General features: G+C 40.7%; 1 protein-coding gene across 3 annotated transcripts in view; it reads left to right on the top strand.

The window, feature by feature from the left end:
* SYNE1 (spectrin repeat containing nuclear envelope protein 1) overlaps positions 1-20,213 on the top strand; it is a 2,173,401-nt gene that overhangs the window by 860,637 nt on the left and 1,292,551 nt on the right. For all 3 annotated transcript variants that reach the window (XM_044089035.1, XM_044089189.1, XM_044089105.1), the window contains 2 exons: positions 2,594-2,755; positions 16,658-16,852. In XM_044089035.1, the coding sequence (XP_043944970.1) occupies positions 2,594-2,755; positions 16,658-16,852 (357 nt within the window). The remainder of the gene's footprint in view (positions 1-2,593; positions 2,756-16,657; positions 16,853-20,213) is intronic.

The following is a 20,213-nucleotide window of genomic DNA, read 5'->3' as shown; positions in this document are numbered from 1 at the left end:
TGTTGGTTACATTGTCTTGCCTTAGGGGCTGTTGTTGGATGGCACACTGCTGTTGTGAGCTATATGTCACTTTGGTTGCGACTGGTGTTTGTTTGCGTTTCAGCTTCGGAGGTCCTTGTTGTTTGGGCAGGTTAATGTTAAGGGCCTCCACATATGTGGGTTTAGTGTTGCTATGTGTGGGTGTTGATGGTGTGGGTTTTGAAGGGCTATGAGTTGCTTGAGGTGTAATGCAGGTGTTAACCTTCTCCTCTTGACTGTCTAGCACAATCTTGGCCGGAGAGAGCTTTGCTTCCAGTTTGGCTATGTAAGTGCATCTCTCGCAGGTTGTAGTGTTGGGTGGTAGGAGGAGAGGATTATCTGTGTACAAGAGGCAGTTGCTGCATTGCCCCAGTATGCCCAGATTCACCAGGTGACCAGAGAAATCACCGGAAGCTGACCCTTGGACATGCCTGTTTAGTTGCTTTTTTGTAAAGTTTAAGAGCTGCTTTCCCTTACCTTTGCAAGGTGCTTTGCAATTGTAGGCTGTTTAGTGCCTATGATTAATTTCACCTTATTGACAAGGAGAGCTGAGTGCTTGTATCAGTTTCAGACTTCCTAGTGCTTTCCAGCAGGTTCTAGAGCAAGTGCTAGTCACAGGGGTTCAGATTTTAGTGCTACTACTGAGAAACCAGCTAGTTCTAAGGGAAAATTTGAAGAGCAGACTTTCTGGCACCTGGAATACTTTAACTGTAGCCTCACAGTGCTGCACGATGCGAAAAATGTGCAAACATATGCGTTTTTAAGCCAGAAAGTTGAAAGGGATAGAAATCAGCCCAAAAATGCTAATAACATTACAATTTCAGAGCTGAAAACCACTCCTCTAGCATTAGATAGGCAGTACAATGCTCACCAGTCCCACTGGTAGGCAGTAGGACTTCCCTCTACCACAGCAAGGTCTGGATAGCTCTGAACACAGAAAATAAAGTCCTGAGACAAGCAAAGCCTGGGATATGGACTGGCTAGGAAAGGTGGGAAACGAGCAAACGAGATAGTATTTTTTTTTTGTTGTTGAAACAGGCTAAACAATGCAATAATAATACAGTAAATAAACACAGAAAAGGGTAACACACTTGAGTGTGTAGTCCTAAACAGTAAATGCAATTAAAACTCTACAAAATTGGCAATTTAAAACTTTTTAAATGAAGCAAGGCAAGTGCACAACTGAAAAACGATTCAAGAGGCAGTAATACAGCAGAATAAGTAGCTAGTCTACATATACAGATAAGTCTATATATACAGAAAAGCAGCTAAAACACACAAACAATTCAGATGCAGTGCAACCTAGAGCATTTGAGTTGTAGCAATATTAAGGCAATTACAGTTATAATAACTGCTCTAAAATCTACTCTATATTTCCAAAATGTTTGAGAAGCACAGTCAGAACACAAGGAGATTCAGGCAAATTTTTTTTTTTTTTTTTTTTGAAAGGGAAAAAGGAGAAACAGAAGGCCTTATCCAATGTTCGCTCTGTATTAGGTAGAATGAGCTAATGCCACTAGACTGGGAGGAGTGTCACAGATCAGATTTACAGTAGGGGTGGGCAACTGCAAAGCCACCACGTATAACAGCAAGGGAGGGTGGGGACAAAAGCTATTAGCCTACAGACAGTAAGCACTACAGAAAGCCACAAAATGAGAGTTTTTAAACAGATAAAGGAGCAATGAGACTCTGCAGAATGCTTTTAACTGCAAACAAATCAGTTACCCATGCAGATTAGTTAATAGCAGTAAAATACACTAAAAGTATATGCAGCAGGCAATAAAAAGTGCTATATATAAATTGCTAGAAACAATAATAAGTATAAATAATAAAAAACAGGATACTTGTATATCTCAGCTCGAAGCTGTAGTCAACACCTCTCCTCCACTCTGCTCAGTGTGTATAGACAGAAATCCTCTCAAAGTCAGGGCTTAAATACCTGAAGATAGAACCTTAGACAACTTTCTTTCTTTTTTTTTTTTTTTTTTTTTTTTTTTTTTTTTTTTTTTTTTTACAAAAACACAAAAATACCAGCCCCCACTAGCCAGCAACCAATTAACACAATCTAGCCAAGGTAAAGAAAGGCTTCTGCTAATTCAAGATGGCCTGTTCATGTGCTTTGAACAATCACTGTAGAAACAAACAAGCCAGAGCCAGCAAATCTGAACTAGGACAGTACTAAAGCTATTAGCCTACAGACAGTAAGCACTACAGAAAGCCAAAACTTAGAGTTTTTAAACAGATAAAGGAGCAATGAGACTCTGCAGAATGCTTTTAACTGCAAACAAATCAGTTACCTGAGCAGATTAGTTAATAGCAGTAAAATACACTAAAAACTATGCAGCAGGCAATAAAAAGTGCTATATATAAATTGCTAGAAACAATAATTAGTATAAATAATCCAAAAAAACAGGATACTTATATATCTCATCTCGGAGTTGTAGTCAACACCTCTCCTCCACTCTGCTCAGTGTATATAGACCTTTGATATTTGACCAAGACACTGGTATCATGTCACTATTCTCCTACAGCCTAATGTTCCGTATATATTTAATTGCTAAATCTTATTTTTCAGATTAGTGAGAAGCAGCGTTCTCTTTATGAAGCCCTTGAACGTCAGCAGAAGTACCAAGATTCCCTTCAGTCTATTTCGACAAAGATGGAGTCTGCAGAGATGAAACTTAATGAGACTCTGGAGCCCAGCAAGAGTCCAGAAAGCCAAATGGCAGAACACCAGGTAATAATCTGGTACCTTGTATTAACAAATTGCAGCATATATTATGTCATACTCACAAAGTCATTCAGTGCCTCATTTGTTGGACTTTGTCATTCCATAACATTTGTAATTGTTACTGGTGTAAATGGCTATTTTGATTAATAATGAGTGGATGTACTCTGAACCTGAGGAACTCAGATGAGTTGCAGGCAAAAATCTCCACTTTTGCATCTGATGAAATTAACTTTAGCTCCAAGCTCCAATGTACATATCTCTCAGTAGTGCATACTTAGGTGTTAAGATTAAATCCCTCCTCTGGGTCAGAATGTTTGGATAGCTGGATATACTTGATTAGCACTTGAATTTGGCATAGTTGTTGGGCAGAGAACTGTAAGGGATCAACTGCTTAAAGGCAAACATAAAGTCATCTGAAGAAGAAAAGAAGAGAGCAAGTTTATTAAGACATGCAAACAAAGTTGAAGCTTTTTTTAATCAATGAGGCATGTTGCTGTTCAGGAATAATGTTAACCATAAAACTATACGGAGAGACAAAGGAATTTTGGTGGGTTACTGTAATATAAAGCCCATGAAGTACATGAAATAAGAATACTGAAAGATTTGAAAACAAATGTATGAGGCTGGCAAAAAAATGGAGAGCAGGAGTATTGGAGAGTTTCATGTATTCCAGTGGTAAATTAATAGGTACCAGTGTAAAGAGTATGGATGTAGAGGAGAAAATGTGTAGGCAATAGCTGAGGCAGGGCTTGAGCAAAATGTGAGGATGTTAAAAAGGGAGGGACAGGCTTGGCCTAGTTCCTGCAAGTGAAGTTGAGGTTAGTGAGTTACATAGGTTCATAGGTTCATAGGTTGGTACTGAGCTATCTACTCGAAGGCATATATTAGCCCAGCCACGTTGTGAGGTATTCACCGCCCCTTTAGTAGTTCCCTAGACCCTTTTACTAGCAGCTAGTACCCTTGGCCCCTATCTAGTAGTGCTGTTGGTGTGATCCTGGTGTTAACTTTCTGTTACCCATCCACTCATCAAGGTTCCTCTTGAAGAGGGATAGTGAGGGGCTCTGTCTTATGTAGATCGAGACCCTGTTCCATACTAAGGGAAGTCTCTGCGAAGGGAATCTATCCTTCCAGCATGTTCTATTCATTGTTGTGTTAAGGTTTATATCCCTAGAGCGTGTAGCTCGAGTAGATTTAGTTTTGCTAAGATGGAGCATGTTCAACAATTCTGGGTTGGACATGGCTCTGTACATTAGACAGAGATTGCCTCTGAGGAAGTGGTATGCAACAGAGAGCAGTCTTAGCTTTTTCAATCGTGCTGCATAGGGCAACTGTTTGAGGCCAGTAATCCTCTTGGTTAGGTACCTCTGTGGTCTCTCCAGCTGCTGGAGATGCCTAGCCAGGTACATACCAATTGGTGCATTGTACTCAATAATGGGTCTGATGAGGGAAGAGTAGAGGGGCACCATTACATCCTTAGATCTTGATGCGAACCCTTTCATGATCAGATGGGTCACATAGAAGGATTTTCTAATCACTTTGGCAACATGGTTATCAAAGGAAAGCTGGCTATCTACTTGGGTCCCTAGATCCCTTATTTCTTCTTCAGATTTCAGGGGATTACCTCCTATGTTGTAGTTTGTGGGTACTCTGTTTTTTCCAAAGGGGATTACTACGCATTTTTTTGCATTTAGCTTGAGACCATGGCTTTGACACCATGCATCAGTCTCATTTAGGCCCTTCTGGAGGATCTCCATGTCGGCTGGAGACTCTATTATAGCACCCAGTTTGCAGTCGTCTGCAAACTTAGTCAGCCACAGCCCTTCCGTGCTTGCCTGTACTTCTGAGAAGTATATGCCAAATAGGAGGGGCCCCAGGGCAGAACCCTGAGGCACACCACTTGTTACTGGTCTGGATTCGGACATAGATCCTGCTACTCTTACTTTATGGGATCTGTCTGAGAGCCAGTTTGCGATCCATCTTGTGACGTAAGGGTTTATGCCCAGGCTGGTGAGCTTATCAATAATACCCGAATGGGGAATGGTGTCAAATGCTTTAGCAAGGTCAAGGTAAGCCGTGTGTACCTCCTTTCTCTTATCTATAGCCTGAGTAACTGTCTCAAAGAAATCCACCAGGTTCAGGAGGCATGATCTGCCCTTGATGAAGCCGAACTGTGTGGGGTCCAGCGACTGGAGGTTCCCAATCTCTCCATTTATGAGTTCCATAATGATTCGCTCCATAGCCTTACAGATCAGACTGGTCAGGCTTATTAGTCGGTAGTTCCCAGGGTCAGTTGTGGCCCCACCCTTGTGTAGCGGGACCACCGTTGCCGTGCACAATTCTCTGGCCACATATCATGTCATGGTACTAATCAGTAACAGTGGTTATGCCATGGCACTGTTTCTCATCCTTAAAGCAGAACTGGCAAAAACTCAGGTTTAGGACTGTATAAAGGTTATTTTTTTTTCTTCTGAAAAATCATTAAGTGCACTGTTGTTGAAAGCTGGTTATATACTAAGGTCCAGGTCAGTGAAGATGGGGAGTAAGGACGTGTTTTCCTACCCCAGAGGTTCAGTAACCTCAGTTTTAGTATAGTTAGAGTCACAGGACTGTGTGTGTGAGGCGGAGCACAATCATATCCCCAAGCAAAACACTTATTTCCATGTTTTTGTTTAAACAGATCTTTTGGCATTGTCAGTGTTATTTCTGTGATGTTTTGGATTGAGATGATGTTCTATGTGTTTCACTGTTGCAGTCATCACATTTGGGTTATCCCTGCCAGGGTAGCTCTCGGCCGGCCCGAATACCAGAGACATAGTGTTTCTGCGTTGGTTGCTGTCGCTTGAGGACTGATGTCAGGTCATCAGTGATATAAAGTAAGGCATCCAATGCCATTACACCATCTTTCTTGCCGTGGAGCCCAAAGCAGGAGCAGTTCACATGAGTGCTGGCTGGCCGCTACCTGAGTTTTGCTTCCGAATTGAAATTGAAGTCTTCTAAAGCTAAGTACCCCGTTGGGGATCATTTTTTCTTGCACTAACTGATGTCAGAAAAAGTTAATAATTATCTTGCCTGTTGAAAGCAAATACCACACCTAGACTTCAACTCTTACTGCGTCACTTGTCTAGGCCCAGACCACGATGTCTCCTCTTATCACTTCTATGCTTTGTTTAACACCAGAACTATCCATCGTTGGGCCCTTGTTGTAGCCAGATATTTTCATTTACAGTCGTTGAATTCCGATATGGCTTTGGTAAGCCATCCGACAACAGATCTTCTGAAAAAAACGTAAAGATAAAGACAGAGACAGACCACACAGGTCCAAACCTTCCAACAATGCTTCTGTTAAGCTAGTAGTCAGTACTCCGTTACTCAGTGAGGCACTTTTGCAGCCCCTGATGCCCGCTTCAGTTGATTCACAGGCTGGTACCAAGACCCTTTTGGAGTCTGGTATGTCGCAAAACTCTTCTTTGTCTAAGGATCCTGCTGTCGTCTCTACCTTGGATGGGTCTGGAGCCGCTGAGCAGGTACCGGCTTCCGAGGAGGTCCTTCACCCCACCAAATCTCGACACAAAGCAACGTCTACTTTTGCAACTACCTTTCTTTCGAAAACAACCGAGTTCCTTAGACCCAGGGTTCGAACTACACCCAAGAAACCGACTACCCACTCTCAGGCGCCTGCTACCTTGCCTCAGTCTCAAATGCTTAAAATGGCAGAAGACCTTATCATGCTGATCAGGGGAAGCCAAGGTACTCCTCAAAAAGAAAATGAGATCTGTCCCCAGCAGTTTTGTCTGAACAAGAGTCAGATGAATCTGATGCATCTGATTATGAAGACATGCAGCCTCTCTCCACTTATGAGGATTCTGATGCAGAGGAATCCATTCCTTCAGCCTCTCCCCCAGAGGATTTTTCCTTTGGGGAAAACCTGCATACTTTAAGGGAGTGTTTCCAATGGGAGAGTCAGGACTACTCTCAGTTTAAAAAGAGACTCAGGGAATTCCTAGATCTTCCGCAACACAGAACCTTGGCCAACCCCCCAGTCCTGGATGTGGTGGATGATGTTTTCCTTGAATCCAGCTTGACTCCTGATGCCTTACCTCCTGCTCCCAGAAAACCAGACAGGTACTACAGAGTCCCTGACTCACACAAATATCTTTTTTAAAAATCCAACAGCTGACCCTGAGGTCATTTCTCAAGGGCCTAAAGAGATTAAAGCAACCTCTGCTAAGAATCCCACCCCCTCTGACAGGGATTCCCAAGCATTGGACAGATGGGGTAAAAAAGTATACACCTTAGCTACTCTTGCTATCAGGGCACTAAATTGTCAGTTCCATATGCTTAAATATCAGTAACATACATTGGAACTCCTTAAACAAAAAATGTCCTCCTTTCTTGCTTGGGCAGAATTTAAAGATTTACAAGACTTAATGCATTCTGCAAGTCAAGTAACTAAACACACTTTGCACTGTGGTTTTGATGCCCTAGGAGCTTCTTGCAGGGCAGCAGTCACTGGATCTGTCATTAGAAGACATGCATGGCTTAAGTAACAACCCCTGCCAGTCCATGTCAAATCTAAATTGTTGGATGCACCCCTGCACAAAGATAACTTATTTGGCACTAAGGCAGAAGAGGTCTTAAAAAAGATGGAAGAAAAAGCAAAATCTATGCAAACAGTTAAATATTTCTTACAGGCCCAGCCCCCTAGGTTCAGCAGGCATTTTTCCTCCAAGCACTGGTCCTTTTCTGCTCTGAGTAAACAGGTCTAGCCTAGGCCCAGTGGAAACGGACCCCTCAGACAGCAGCCCCAGGGAATGCAGAGATCTAAGCAGTGGACTACCTCCACTTCAAAACTATGGTAAGAACTCACAATGACTTACCTCCTCCCGACCTCCCCTCTGCCCACTTTCACTTACCCCTAGGAGGAAAGCTCTCCTTTCACTCAAGCATCTGGGCCATCATTACCAAGGACCAATTGTTCTGAACATTGTGTCTCAGGGATACAAATTCTCCTTTCACACCCTTCCAACCCCAAAAGGGTTCCCAGATATACCACCAAATCAGTGGGCAGAGGCTCAAAAGCAAATCCATTCTCTGTTCTCTTTGAGGGCAGTAGAGCACGTTCCTGCAGAACAGATAGGCCAAGGCTTCTACTCCAGACTTTTTCTGGTACCCAGAAAAAAGAGCACCTGGCACCCCAATCTCGATCTATCCATTCTAGGTACCTTCCCTGTGATCCCAAAATTCAAAATGCTCACCCTCCAGCAGCTGCTACCCATGCTGTCTAAGGACGCTTGGCTAGCCATAAAATACCTCTAATGACAATAGTCTCTGTGAAGGCCTGGGAGCTGAAGCGCTAAGTGCAATAAATATATTTTCTACCAGCGTGGCTGTTGTCTCTAGTGGTATTTTCTGTCTTTCTTATTTGGTGGTATTTGTGTTTATGCTTGGCTAGCCACCCTGGATCTAAAAGAGGCATACCTTCACATTCCTGTCAGGGAATCATGCAGAAAATATCTCCTTTTCGGGGCAGGATCTCAACACTTTCAGTTCTCTGCACTTCCCTTTGGCTTATCTACTGCTCCCAGAGTTTTCACAAAATGCCTGGCTCCGACCATTGCTTTTTGCAGACAAAGAAATATTCAAATTTACCCCTACTTAGATGACTGCCTTATTCAGGCAGACAGCCAGGAAAAGCTGCTCAAATACCTGGCCTTTGTAAAGAGCCTACTAACCTCCCTAAGGTACACAGTCAACGAAAAGAGGTGCTCACCAAAAGGATAATCTTCCTGGGAGCAAGTCTGGACACAGCATGCCAGATTGCATACCTTACACCAGAAAAACAAATTTTCCTGTCAGCCTACTTCTCTCAACTGGCCACCAGGCCCCAGCTTTTTGCAAGGAAAATCCTGCAAGCCCTGGGGTTCATGGCATCTTGCATACTCCTCATTCCATATGCCAGACTGCATATGAGGAAACTTCAGTGGTACCTAAAGAGCCTTTGGTGTCAATACTCTCAAGATCTGAAAACTCTTCTACCTATAATTCCTTGCCTCAGAAAGGAATTTCTTTGGTGGGCAACAACATGCTGCCACAACAAGGGACTGCCCTTCTCCCCACACCCCGCCACCCAGACCCTCAACACAGACTCCTCAGACTATGCTTGTGGTGCACACCTGGACGGCAGGTGCATACAGGGCCAATGGAGCCCACAGCAAATCCCCCTGCACATCAGTCAAAAAGAGATGATAGCTGTGCAGCAGGCCTTGATAGCTTTCAAACCCCTTCTCTCTCCAGGGGTTCTTCTGATCAAAACAGACAACACCACTGTGATGTGGTACATCAACAAGCAGGGAGGAACTCACTCCTACCCTCTATGCAGGCTGGCCATGACCCTTTGGCTCACAGCCTCTTCCATGCATCTACACCTGTTAGCACAATACCTACCAGGCTCTCTCAACTCCCTGGCAGACCAATTAAGCAGAAAACTTTTGGACCTACATGAGTGGCAGCTCAACAGAAGTACCTTCTTCCTAATAACTCAGAAATGGGGAATCCCGAAGGTCGACCTCTTTGCCTCCTACACCAACCATCAGCTCAGCAAATTTGGCACTAGAGAACATCACTGCATGGCTTGGAGTATGGATGCCCTGTCTTTCCCCTGGGTCAACCTCTCGGTCTATGCCTTTCCTCCCCTACCTCTCATCTGCAGGGTACTGCTCAAAATCAGGGAGCAAAAACAAGGACCATTCTTATAGCTCCAGATTAGCCCCAACAACACTGGTACCCCTTGCTGCGCAGCCTGTCCCTGCTGCCTCCATGGCATTTTCCTCAGATTCTAAACCTCCTAACCTAGAGGGAGGGGGAATTCATGCACCCCCAATTGCAGATGCTCAGTTTGGTAGCTTGGCTTATTTCCTAACCCCGAACCAATCTGCCATCGTCAGTAAACAGGTTCTGGATATTGTCCATGAGGCCAGATGCCCTAGCACCAGAAAGTCGTATGCAGATAAATGGAAAAGGTTCTGCACCTGGATCCAGGCTAAGGGGGCCAATATGGCCCAGCTCTCCATCCCTCTCATCCTGGATTACTTAGCTGACCTACTACACAGTGGTCTCTCTTTCGCCTCTATAAAAATTCATGCCTCTGCTATTTCTGCTCATTTTCCCACTGAACAGCCCCTTTTCTCACACCCTTTGATCAAACAGTTCCTCACAGGGGCTAGCAACTTGAGACCCCCCAGAAGGGCACCAACACCAGCTTGGGACATTAACTTTGTCTTGGAAAAGCTCACCTTGCCTCATTTTGTACCAGCTTCTTCTGCAGAGCTAAATTTTCTCTCCTCGAAGACAGCTTTCCTTCTGGCCATCATTTCAGCCAGAAGAGTCTCTGAGCTGCAAGCACTCATAGCTGTGCAACCCTTCATCATCTTCCATACAAACTGGGTATCCCTCAGAATTAACCCATCCTTCATGGCCACGGTGGTGTCCAGTGTGGGTCTCAACCAATCCATTCATTTGCCCACCTTCTTTCCTAATCCCTAGAACAAGGGGAAAGGATTCTTCACTCTCTAGATGTGCACAGATAGCTCAGATACTATCTAGACAGGACTAACTCCTTCAGAAAGTCTGATCAATTGCTGGTTAGCTTTGCTACAGGGGCAGAAGGCAAAGACATCTCCAAGCAAACCATTTCCAAATGGATTGCACACTGCATCCATTTCTGCTACACACACTATGGTAAGCCTCTCACCAAGGGGGGTCATGACACACTCCACCAGAGCAGCCACCACCTCTGCAGCTTTCCTCAGAGGAGTCCCCACTGGGGACATCCTGGAGGCTGCCACCTGGACATCTGTTCACACTTTTACCAAGCATTACCACATGCCTCTCTTCTCCAAATCCACGGCAGGATTTGCCTCTGCAGTCTTGCAGGGCATCCTAGCCAGCCCCTAGCTTCTTTGACTGCCTCCACCCATTTCCTCAGCTTTGTGAATCTACCGAAATGTGATGACTGCAACAGTGAAACACAAGGAACATAGTACAGTTGTGTACACTTACCATAAATGTAGATGTTCGAGTGTCTTCACTGTTGCAGTCCTGGTTTCCCTCTCTCCATCCCCCTTTCTCTTTTTGTTACTATTCTTCCTTGTTGTTCTCCTTTCCTTACAAGGGACATATTGGTATTTATTTTCCACTGGTGGAGTTCTTCCACCAGAACCTGGCCTCCTACCTTGGGGGCTCCTGACAGGTTAGGGCAAGAAAAACTGATGTAATGGCATCAGCTGCCTTACTTTATACCACTGACGACCTGACGTCAGTCCTCAAGTGGCAGCAACCAATGCAGAAATACTAAGTCTCTGGTATTCAGGCCGGCCAAGAGCTACCCTAGCAGGGATAACCCAAATTTGATAACTGCAACAGTAAATACACTCGAACATCTATGTTTATGGTAATTGTACACAACTGTACTTTTGTGTGCTTCTTGCTATCTCAAAAATCCCTCTTTTAAACATTTGACACATGTCTGTGACTGAATGGTAACCAGTAAAAGTCAAAGGTCAGCAGTGGATGTGTTAACATGCTTGTGTGTCAGAAATTCCTTTATAACAGTACTATGAGGGTGGTATGACTGATTTTATACAAGAGCACTTGACCTGAGCTGATAAGGTGGAGGGAAAAACTACCTGACAGGTACCTGTCAGTCCTCAAGTGGCAGCAACCAATGCAGAAATACTAAGTCTCTGGTATTCAGGCCGGCCAAGAGCTACCCTGGCAGGGATAACCCAAATTTGATAACTGCAACAGTAAATACACTTGAACATCTATGTTTATGGTAATTGTACACAACTGTACTTTTGTGTGCTTCTTGCTATCTCAAAAATCCCTCTTTTAAACATTTGACACATGTCTGTGACTGAATGGTAACCAGTAAAAGTCAAAGGTCAGCAGTGGATGTGTTAACATGCTTGTGTGTCAGAAATTCCTTTATAACAGTACTATGAGGGTGGTATGACTGATTTTATACAAGAGCACTTGACCTGAGCTGATAAGGTGGAGGGAAAAACTACCTGACAGGTACCTGTCAGTCCTCAAGTGGCAGCAACCAATGCAGAAATACTAAGTCTCTGGTATTCAGGCCGGCCAAGAGCTACCCTAGCAGGGATAACCCAAATTTGATAACTGCAACAGTAAATACACTCGAACATCTATGTTTATGGTAATTGTACACAACTGTACTTTTGTGTGCTTCTTGCTATCTCAAAAATCCCTCTTTTAAACATTTGACACATGTCTGTGACTGAATGGTAACCAGTAAAAGTCAAAGGTCAGCAGTGGATGTGTTAACATGCTTGTGTGTCAGAAATTCCTTTATAACAGTACTATGAGGGTGGTATGACTGATTTTATACAAGAGCACTTGACCTGAGCTGATAAGGTGGAGGGAAAAACTACCTGACAGGTAGAAAACAAAGTTGATGGTTAGGGCCATATTGTCAGGTGAGAAGTCAGTAGTGAGTCAGGCTGATATTGAAACTGTTGTGTCTTGTGTATTTATATCCATTGCCATTAGAGGAATTTATCTGATTGCTGATTGTACCAAAAATGGCCTTGGTAGTCACAAAAAGGGAGTGCTCCTTTTTCAGTTAGACCTGGTATAAAGTTGGCACAGTAGCCATGTAGTTAGTAAACCACAGTAAATGTAAAAAAGAACAAGATTATACACTTTTTGGGGACAAAATCTTGATATAACATATTGACCAGAGGATATAGCTGCAAAACACTGTAGGGGATAATCATGAGATAAAGTATGAGCTTGGTGTGATGAAGAATGGTAAAATGAAGGATGTATGAGTAGAGTAAAGGGTGGGTGAGGCATAGACAGGGGCCATTCATCTATATTACAACACAATAGTAAGGTCACACCTTCACTGCTCTGTGCAGCTTTAGGGGCTTTACAGAAAAAGCCATCAAGCTGGTGGAAGGTGCACAATGGAATGGCCAGCAAGATGAATGACTGGGACGAGGTGGTGTTCAAATATGAAAAATGCTAAAGAATGGCATTACTATTTATGTCATGGTGTTCTGGTTAGATTGTAAAGGGTCAGCATTTTACTAGCACAGATGCACCAAATATTCTAGATAAAAACACATAAATGAAAGTCAGTGGTAAAAAGTATGCCTGTAGAGAAGATAACTGCATTGAGACTGATGTATGTGTGCCATATTACTGTGTATTTAATTAAAGGCTTGTAATTTAACTATAGGTGTTGCATCTTTAATTTTCATATTTAGTATTTTATAGTGTAATAATGTGAGGCAGGCACCATAACAAGAGTTTGGAGCACAAATCAAATATTTCTGGCCCCTGTTATGTGTGTTGGGTGGGGGGCAATAACAGTGCTGCAGTTAGTGTACATTTCCAAAGATCTTCCCTAGACTGTTGTTTCAAAGGCACTGTGTATGCAGACTTGGAAGTAAGTGAAAGGGACCATTACCTTATGAATTAATGCATTGCCAGGGGTTATATGTGCATAGAAATAAGCTGTAAGAAAAGAGGTACATTAAGAAGGTTTTTTTTCCTACAGTCTGGTGGGAGCAGAGGGCTGGTTCAGCCCATCTGAGTGGGAACTGCTGGTGGAAGGCTTATTGTGTGTTTATGTGATTGGCCTGAGGGCTTAGCTGTGTAAAAGTCTTTCATCTTGCTATTATAAAAGGCTCATACATTGTATATAAGCAAACCTCTCCAGTTTAAAATCCTCTATAGGAAACACTCTCTATAGTCTCCCACTGTTCGTAGCTGCTCAAATTGCTGCCAGTTTGTAGAGAGGGCAACACCACTGCAAGCTATTTAATAGTATGCTACTAAACTCTCCTCTACTCCTTCCCATCTAATAAGGATCTGGTATAATGGATAGGCTCTTCCCTGTCATCTCTGTTCTGGCCTGATGGATATGGGCATCCTGAGGCAGTGTAGTAGCTACCTCATGTTCACTGGCAGCTATTTAATTTTAGAACATAGAAACACAGTGTGTGTGAGAGATATAGATACACAATGTCATTGGAGGCAAAGCTCTCACATACACACATGAAAAATGCAAACTAGGTTGCCAGTGTTACACCCAAAACATTCACTACAAACACTAAGGAACAAACACATACACCTACATATGTGTAGGTACTCACTTGTAATCTACCAAAACCCTCCAAAACCTCCTAAAAGCATCTCCCAATGTCCCTGTGCACATTAAAAAAGACAGCACCTCACACAACATGTATCTCTGAAAATCATAGTACGGCATTTCCAAGCCCATAAGGCAACACACCACACAGCCAAACATTCTAGTTATTGGGATTCCATTGTAAGACAGGCTAAACAAGGAGAAGATCACACACAAATTAGAGGGAGTGTCAAATCTTCCAAAGCACATTATGAGGCAAAGATAGCCTCCCAGGTGAAAGATAACCATAAGGCTTTTTTTAATTATACTCATAACCTCAAAGGAACTGCTCAATGATGTGCTGAGTTAATCATGAATGGCAACTCTTACACTGAACCTGAAACTGTAGCAAACCTACTGGCTAAGTTCAGTTCAAACTTCTCCTGTCCATCACTTCCTACCACACCCAAAGAAATACCCGCAACCATCCCCCTACCAGTCATTATGAGGGAACAGGTCCTTACTTTGCTCTCTAAAGCCAAAAACACAGCCTCCATGGGTCACAATAACATTCCAGGATGCTTCTTAACTAGTTTAAGACAGAATCTATGAGGGCCCTAGAAACACTCTTTAACCACAGCCTCTGGATGGACTTTGTCCCAGAGGAATGGAGGACTGCAACAGTCATCCCTCTGCACAAGGGAGGGGGGGGGGCATCAACTGACTCAGGAATCTACAGACCCATAAGCTTGACCAGTCTTATCTGGAAAGCCATGGAGAGAATTATCATGGACCTGATCAATAACAACACAGGAGCTCTCCAAACACTGGACCAGATCCAATTTGGCTTTGTCAAAAAGGAAGTCTTCCCTGCTGAATCTGCTGGACTTCTTTGAGAAAGTCACCAGGACCTTGGATAAAGGTAAAGTGGTACACACTGCTTATCTAGACCTGGCTATAGCTTTTAACACAATCCCCACTTTGGGATCATAGATAAACTTGCTGAGTTAGGCATAAACCACTACATTGTCAAATGGATAGCAATCAGGCTGTCTGACAGGCCATGTTGTCTGGATAGCTGAATCCACCTCTGATAAGAAACCTGTTATTAGCAGTGTGCCACAGGGCTCAGTGTTGGGACTGCTCCTGTTTGGTATATACTCTGAAACAGAGGCCAATGTTGGGGACCTCTGGCTTACTAAGTTCCCTGATGACTGTAAGCTGGGAGCAATCACTGAATCTGCAAAAGATGTTGACATCTTACAAACAGGCCTAAAAATGACTGGTGCCAAAATCATGGTCTAAGACTAAATGCTAAAAAATGCATAACCATACTCTTTGGAAAATCTGATACCCCTGCAAATTATAACATTAATAGCACGCCCCTAAAAGCAGACCCAGGGTGAGTGACCTAGGAACATAGATAGATGCTAACCTAAACTTTGACCACTAGATAGCTATGGTAGTGAAGAAATCCTTCTGTCTTCTAAGTAAAGGCATGACATCAAGATCAAAGGAAGTGCCATTGTACTCTACCCTTATCAGGCCCATAATCAAGTGCAGTGCGCCCTCCAGCATTTATCTCACCAGGCACTACCAGTTGGAGCAGCCCCAGAGGCTTCTCATTAAAAAAATGCAAAGCGTAAGGCATGGACCTGAACCTTATTTGTGACAGGTTTTCTAACAGAACTTGCTGGAGAGACAGATTCATATCCCAAAGATCACCTTGTCTATGGAATAAGTTCCCATCTTTGTGAAGCAAAGTTTGTCCCTCACTCTCTTCAAAAAGAATGTGGTTAAATGCAAGGGGAACTGTAAATTCACTCCCAGGGTACTGCCCTTGTCCCTTATGGACAGATGCGGTCTGTAAAATGACAGGGCTCCAAAACCCAAAAACCCACTACCCTGATACTACCCCATCCCATATTTGGGGAAATTAAGATATAATACTCTCATATCCTGGGTATTATTGGCTAGGCTTGTAAATGCCCTTGTACCAATAGCCTTCTAATCACCTATGAACCTATGAATGGCAAAGAAAAGGGGTAACATTTATCTTAACTTGAAGAAATAACATTTTATAAGGAAAAAGGTAAGGCCATAAAATGACCTACCAAAATAATGATGGCCTATTAACCAACAAGGAGTTTCAGAGGAGCTTTGCACGAGAGAAAAGGTGGGGTAGCAGCATTTCTATAAAAGGGAAGACTTAATGTTCCATAGGGCATCTTCTCTTATTTAAATTTTCATATCCCTACTGCTAATTCTTTGGTTCTACACTTGCCTATGAATGTTGTTTACTTTCTATTTTATGTCAATTAAAAAAATAAAGTATTCCAAGAATATCATCATATGTAGCATGTTATGTATTTTTAACTGGTTTGGGATTTCTGAAGCTTAAAGAGACTTAGATGAAATGTAAAGTTTACATGGTCAAAATGGTGGTGAAAACATGTTGGTTCTAAATGGCATGGAGAAGCACTGTTCCACTTTAAGGAGCAAGGATTACCTGGAACCTGAACTTCACTTTAAAACAGATGTGCCTTCCTTTTCTCATATTTTACCTTATATTATTATCTTTAAAATGTCCATTATGTGTTGCATGATTAATAACAAACCAGTAATATAACTTAACCTAGTGTGACTTGTTCAATCCCATAAAGGAGCATCAACTGAACTTAAAGAGTTTCACTATTCTTGGTTTAGTATCAAAAAACTCGAACTTGTATAACTTTATAATACTGTTTTAGGCCCTGTTAGATGAAATTATGAGCCTGCAAGAAGAAATTAATGAGCTGCAGACACGCTTTGCTGAAGACTTACTGTCAGACACTGGAGACACTGACACAGTTGGACAAGTAGCAATGCATTCCACACTGACTGTCTTGGCAGAGAGAATGGCCACCATCAGGATGAAGGCATCTGGAAAGAAGCAACTGCTGGAGGTTTGAGTTTTTATTGCTAAATTATCATTTTAAAAGAGAATTGTAATTCACTCATGCAAAAAATGCAATGGTGTAATGCATAGGTATATTTTGTAGTTATCTGTTATGTCTGTTTCTCTGGTAGTGTTGTAATGCATCAACGTAACCTGTTGCAACTGATTTCTTTTAATGTCTTCTTCACCACTGATCAAATATCCTGGGCAGAATGAGCATTAATTCAGATATGTGACTTAGTACTGAAGGCAGGCCATGAGCAAGATGTAGAACCTTAACAGCAGATTGTTTTACAGTACTGAATCACTGTATATAACACATATGTTATACCTAGAACCTGTTGTCACTGGGATATTTGCCAATGCCATTAGAAGTTCCCCTCATTGTTTACTTTCACACATCCAGGCTTTACCCTCCATGCTTCTTAATAACACTGTAATGTTATTCCTGTACAGAACTGAACTCTGCTGCTTTGTTGTGAATCTCTTATATAATGTAAGTGATTATAGCCAGGCCTCCAATCATAAGCAAGATGTAATATTTTTGAGAAATAAATCTCAAGAAATTCATATGTAGGCAGGAGTGGTTCGGCCTGAGCAGTGCATCTTGATATCAGTTTCGGGAAAGTGTGATAACCTGGTTATAATCAGAAAAATCGTATAATTCTTTGTAGTACGTGGACACAATGTACTACCAGTTGCAGAGAGGGAGAAAAAAGTGCAGGATGCCAACTAAGTGAGCTACAGCATTGAAAGAATAACACATTTAGAACTACCTCATAGACAGTGAACAAAAGCAAAGTATATCTCTGATCCTCTAACATCTTTAAAAAGTGTAATGGACTTTGTCCTCACACTCACCCATGAATATTTGACAACATGAAATGGATTACAGCTTTTAAAACTTCTTTAGTTTCCTGTAATAGTTCTGTAGTATCTGCTGTTTTTCATAATAGCTCAGAAAGATTAATAACAGTATTTGCTATGAACCTTTTTTTTACATTAGAAAAGTATTAAACAAGATTGTCTTTTTCTCACCTTTGGAGAGTACTCATGACACTCCACATATGGCATATATATAACATTCTGTGTTCTTTTTTATAAGAATGTTTTTATTAATTTAACATATTTACAATATATACATTGAAAGGAAGAAATTCAGCATCATATATTGTTATTCACTAATAGGAATACATTGAATCATCAAGGTAATCTTGTACAATTAAGACATTAAAGAGTCCTGCTATTTCAGTAGCAATGTTTCAAGGTTATACCAACCACTAAAAGTCTTGTTATGATTTATAGATTTTATTCTGATTACTTCTTTTTCAGTTTTACATTTTAAAACTTTTTTGAAAATAGGAAATGAGTCGGATGTCCAATTTTTTGTAATAACTTTTCTAGCAACAACAAAGAGAGTCCAAAATGTTTTTCTCTGTTTGGTTTTACAGCTACAGGAAGTGGAACATTTGTTAGTATTACTGATCTACTGAAAGAGCTATTATCAGACCATACCTCTTAAAATATATTTATCTCTTCCCAATATGCATTTCATTTTTCACAACCCATAAATGAGTATGCAGTTAGCTTTTACATCTTTACTACATCTTCAACAAACTGAAGAAGTTATTTTACTAAACTTAGAGATTTTATAGAGAGTAACACACATTTTATGTATATATTTCCACATAAAAATTTTCCAGTATAAACTTGAAGAAGTTTAACGAACTGATTGAAGTAAAAAAGTTTTATTCTTACCATCTATTGAGTCACTCATCCCACTACTATCTGAAATGTTCCAGAATTTTGCATTAAAGTTATTATTATTATTTAAAATGAACTTATATAACTTGGACATGCTTCCTTTGCATGTCAGTCTATATTCAATGATTGCATTCATATATTAATATAATGGGGAAATAGTGTTCTGCTCCTCTTCACTCATTTTATCTACAAATTCATTTAATTTCTTACTGATTAACTGGTGTGATGATTCATCCAATTTATAGTCTTTCATTAAACATTCTGGTGACTTAGTGTTTTCTTGTTCAAAGCAATCAGGCCATAATACTAATCCATTCATTTTAACAAATTCATTTTAACACTTTTCAGAGTTTCCTTAAATCTAGAGGAATGTGCAATGGGAAAGCACAAACATTTCCACTCTGATATTAGTGAAGTTGTTAAAACATACTAAACTGTTTTAAGAATCGGTTTCATATATGCAGAGTCTAAAGACTGAAATGAACTTCCTTCTAAGGTAAATTTTTTTAGCGAGATGAAAGTATTGTTACATATTTCTAATTTATCAGATTTAATAAACGTATAAGAGTTTAGTATAATCTGCTCCTGAATGGGTTTCTATTGACTAGTGCAAGTTGAGTCTATCCAGAGTATAATAAACTTAAAATTTACAGGAATAGAATAAGAGTCTATATCTGGGAAGCTAATGCCACCATACTCCTGTAATGTTATATGATTTCTATGAGCAATTTTTGGCTTTTTACAATACCATAAGAATGAACTAAATATTTTTTCCATTTTCTGTATCAGGTATGACAGCTATTGAATGCAATATATCTATCTATATATCTATATCTATATATCTATCTATATATCTATATCTATATATACCTATATATATATATATATATATATATATATATATATATATATATATATATGTATACACACAAATAGCATTTTAATAAGTACTTACCTATCCTAAAAAGTAAAAAAACACATCAATTAATTTTAGTAAGTAACACTTCTTATACACATATTGATAGACTTTTATTCTTAAATATTTTAATTTCATTCCCAATTATATTTGTACTTATCTTTAACCGTACTATCTAGTAATTGATTTAACACTAAAGTTTCAGTTACATTATTATTAAATTTCAGTAGTGATACTTCTGGAAACTTTTCAATTTTGTCATTTATTTCTTTGAATAATTTATATATCCTACAGTTAGTAAAATATGATCTGCAAAAGAGGTATTTTAAATTGAAAATCTGTTTTAATTAAGAATCCATCAGATTTTTTCATTGCTTCTTATACTATTAGCTAATGCTTTGATAACTACTGCAAATAGTAGAGGGGACAAGAGACACCCTTGCTTTGTGCCTTTCGTTAAAGTGAATCCTTGAGAAATGTAAGATCCAATTTTAACAAATGCTTTGGAGTCTCTGTACATTTTTTTAATACTCCAGTAAACTGTTCTGGAAATGCAAATGCTTTTAAAGTTTTAGACAAGTAATTCTAATCTACCGAATCAAAAGTTCTCTCACTATCTAAGCTAATTAGGACCAATTTCTTGTTCATTCATTTTGCTAAAGCTAAGATAGTTATTACCATTTTAACA

The sequence above is a fragment of the Protopterus annectens genome, chromosome 1.part0 (genome assembly GCF_019279795.1).
Source record: "Protopterus annectens isolate FY-2018-M chromosome 1.part0, PAN1.0, whole genome shotgun sequence".
Lineage (NCBI taxonomy): Eukaryota > Metazoa > Chordata > Ceratodontiformes > Protopteridae > Protopterus > Protopterus annectens.
Note: the sequence above shows the minus strand (reverse complement) of the source record. Positions and strands in the feature narration are given on the sequence as shown.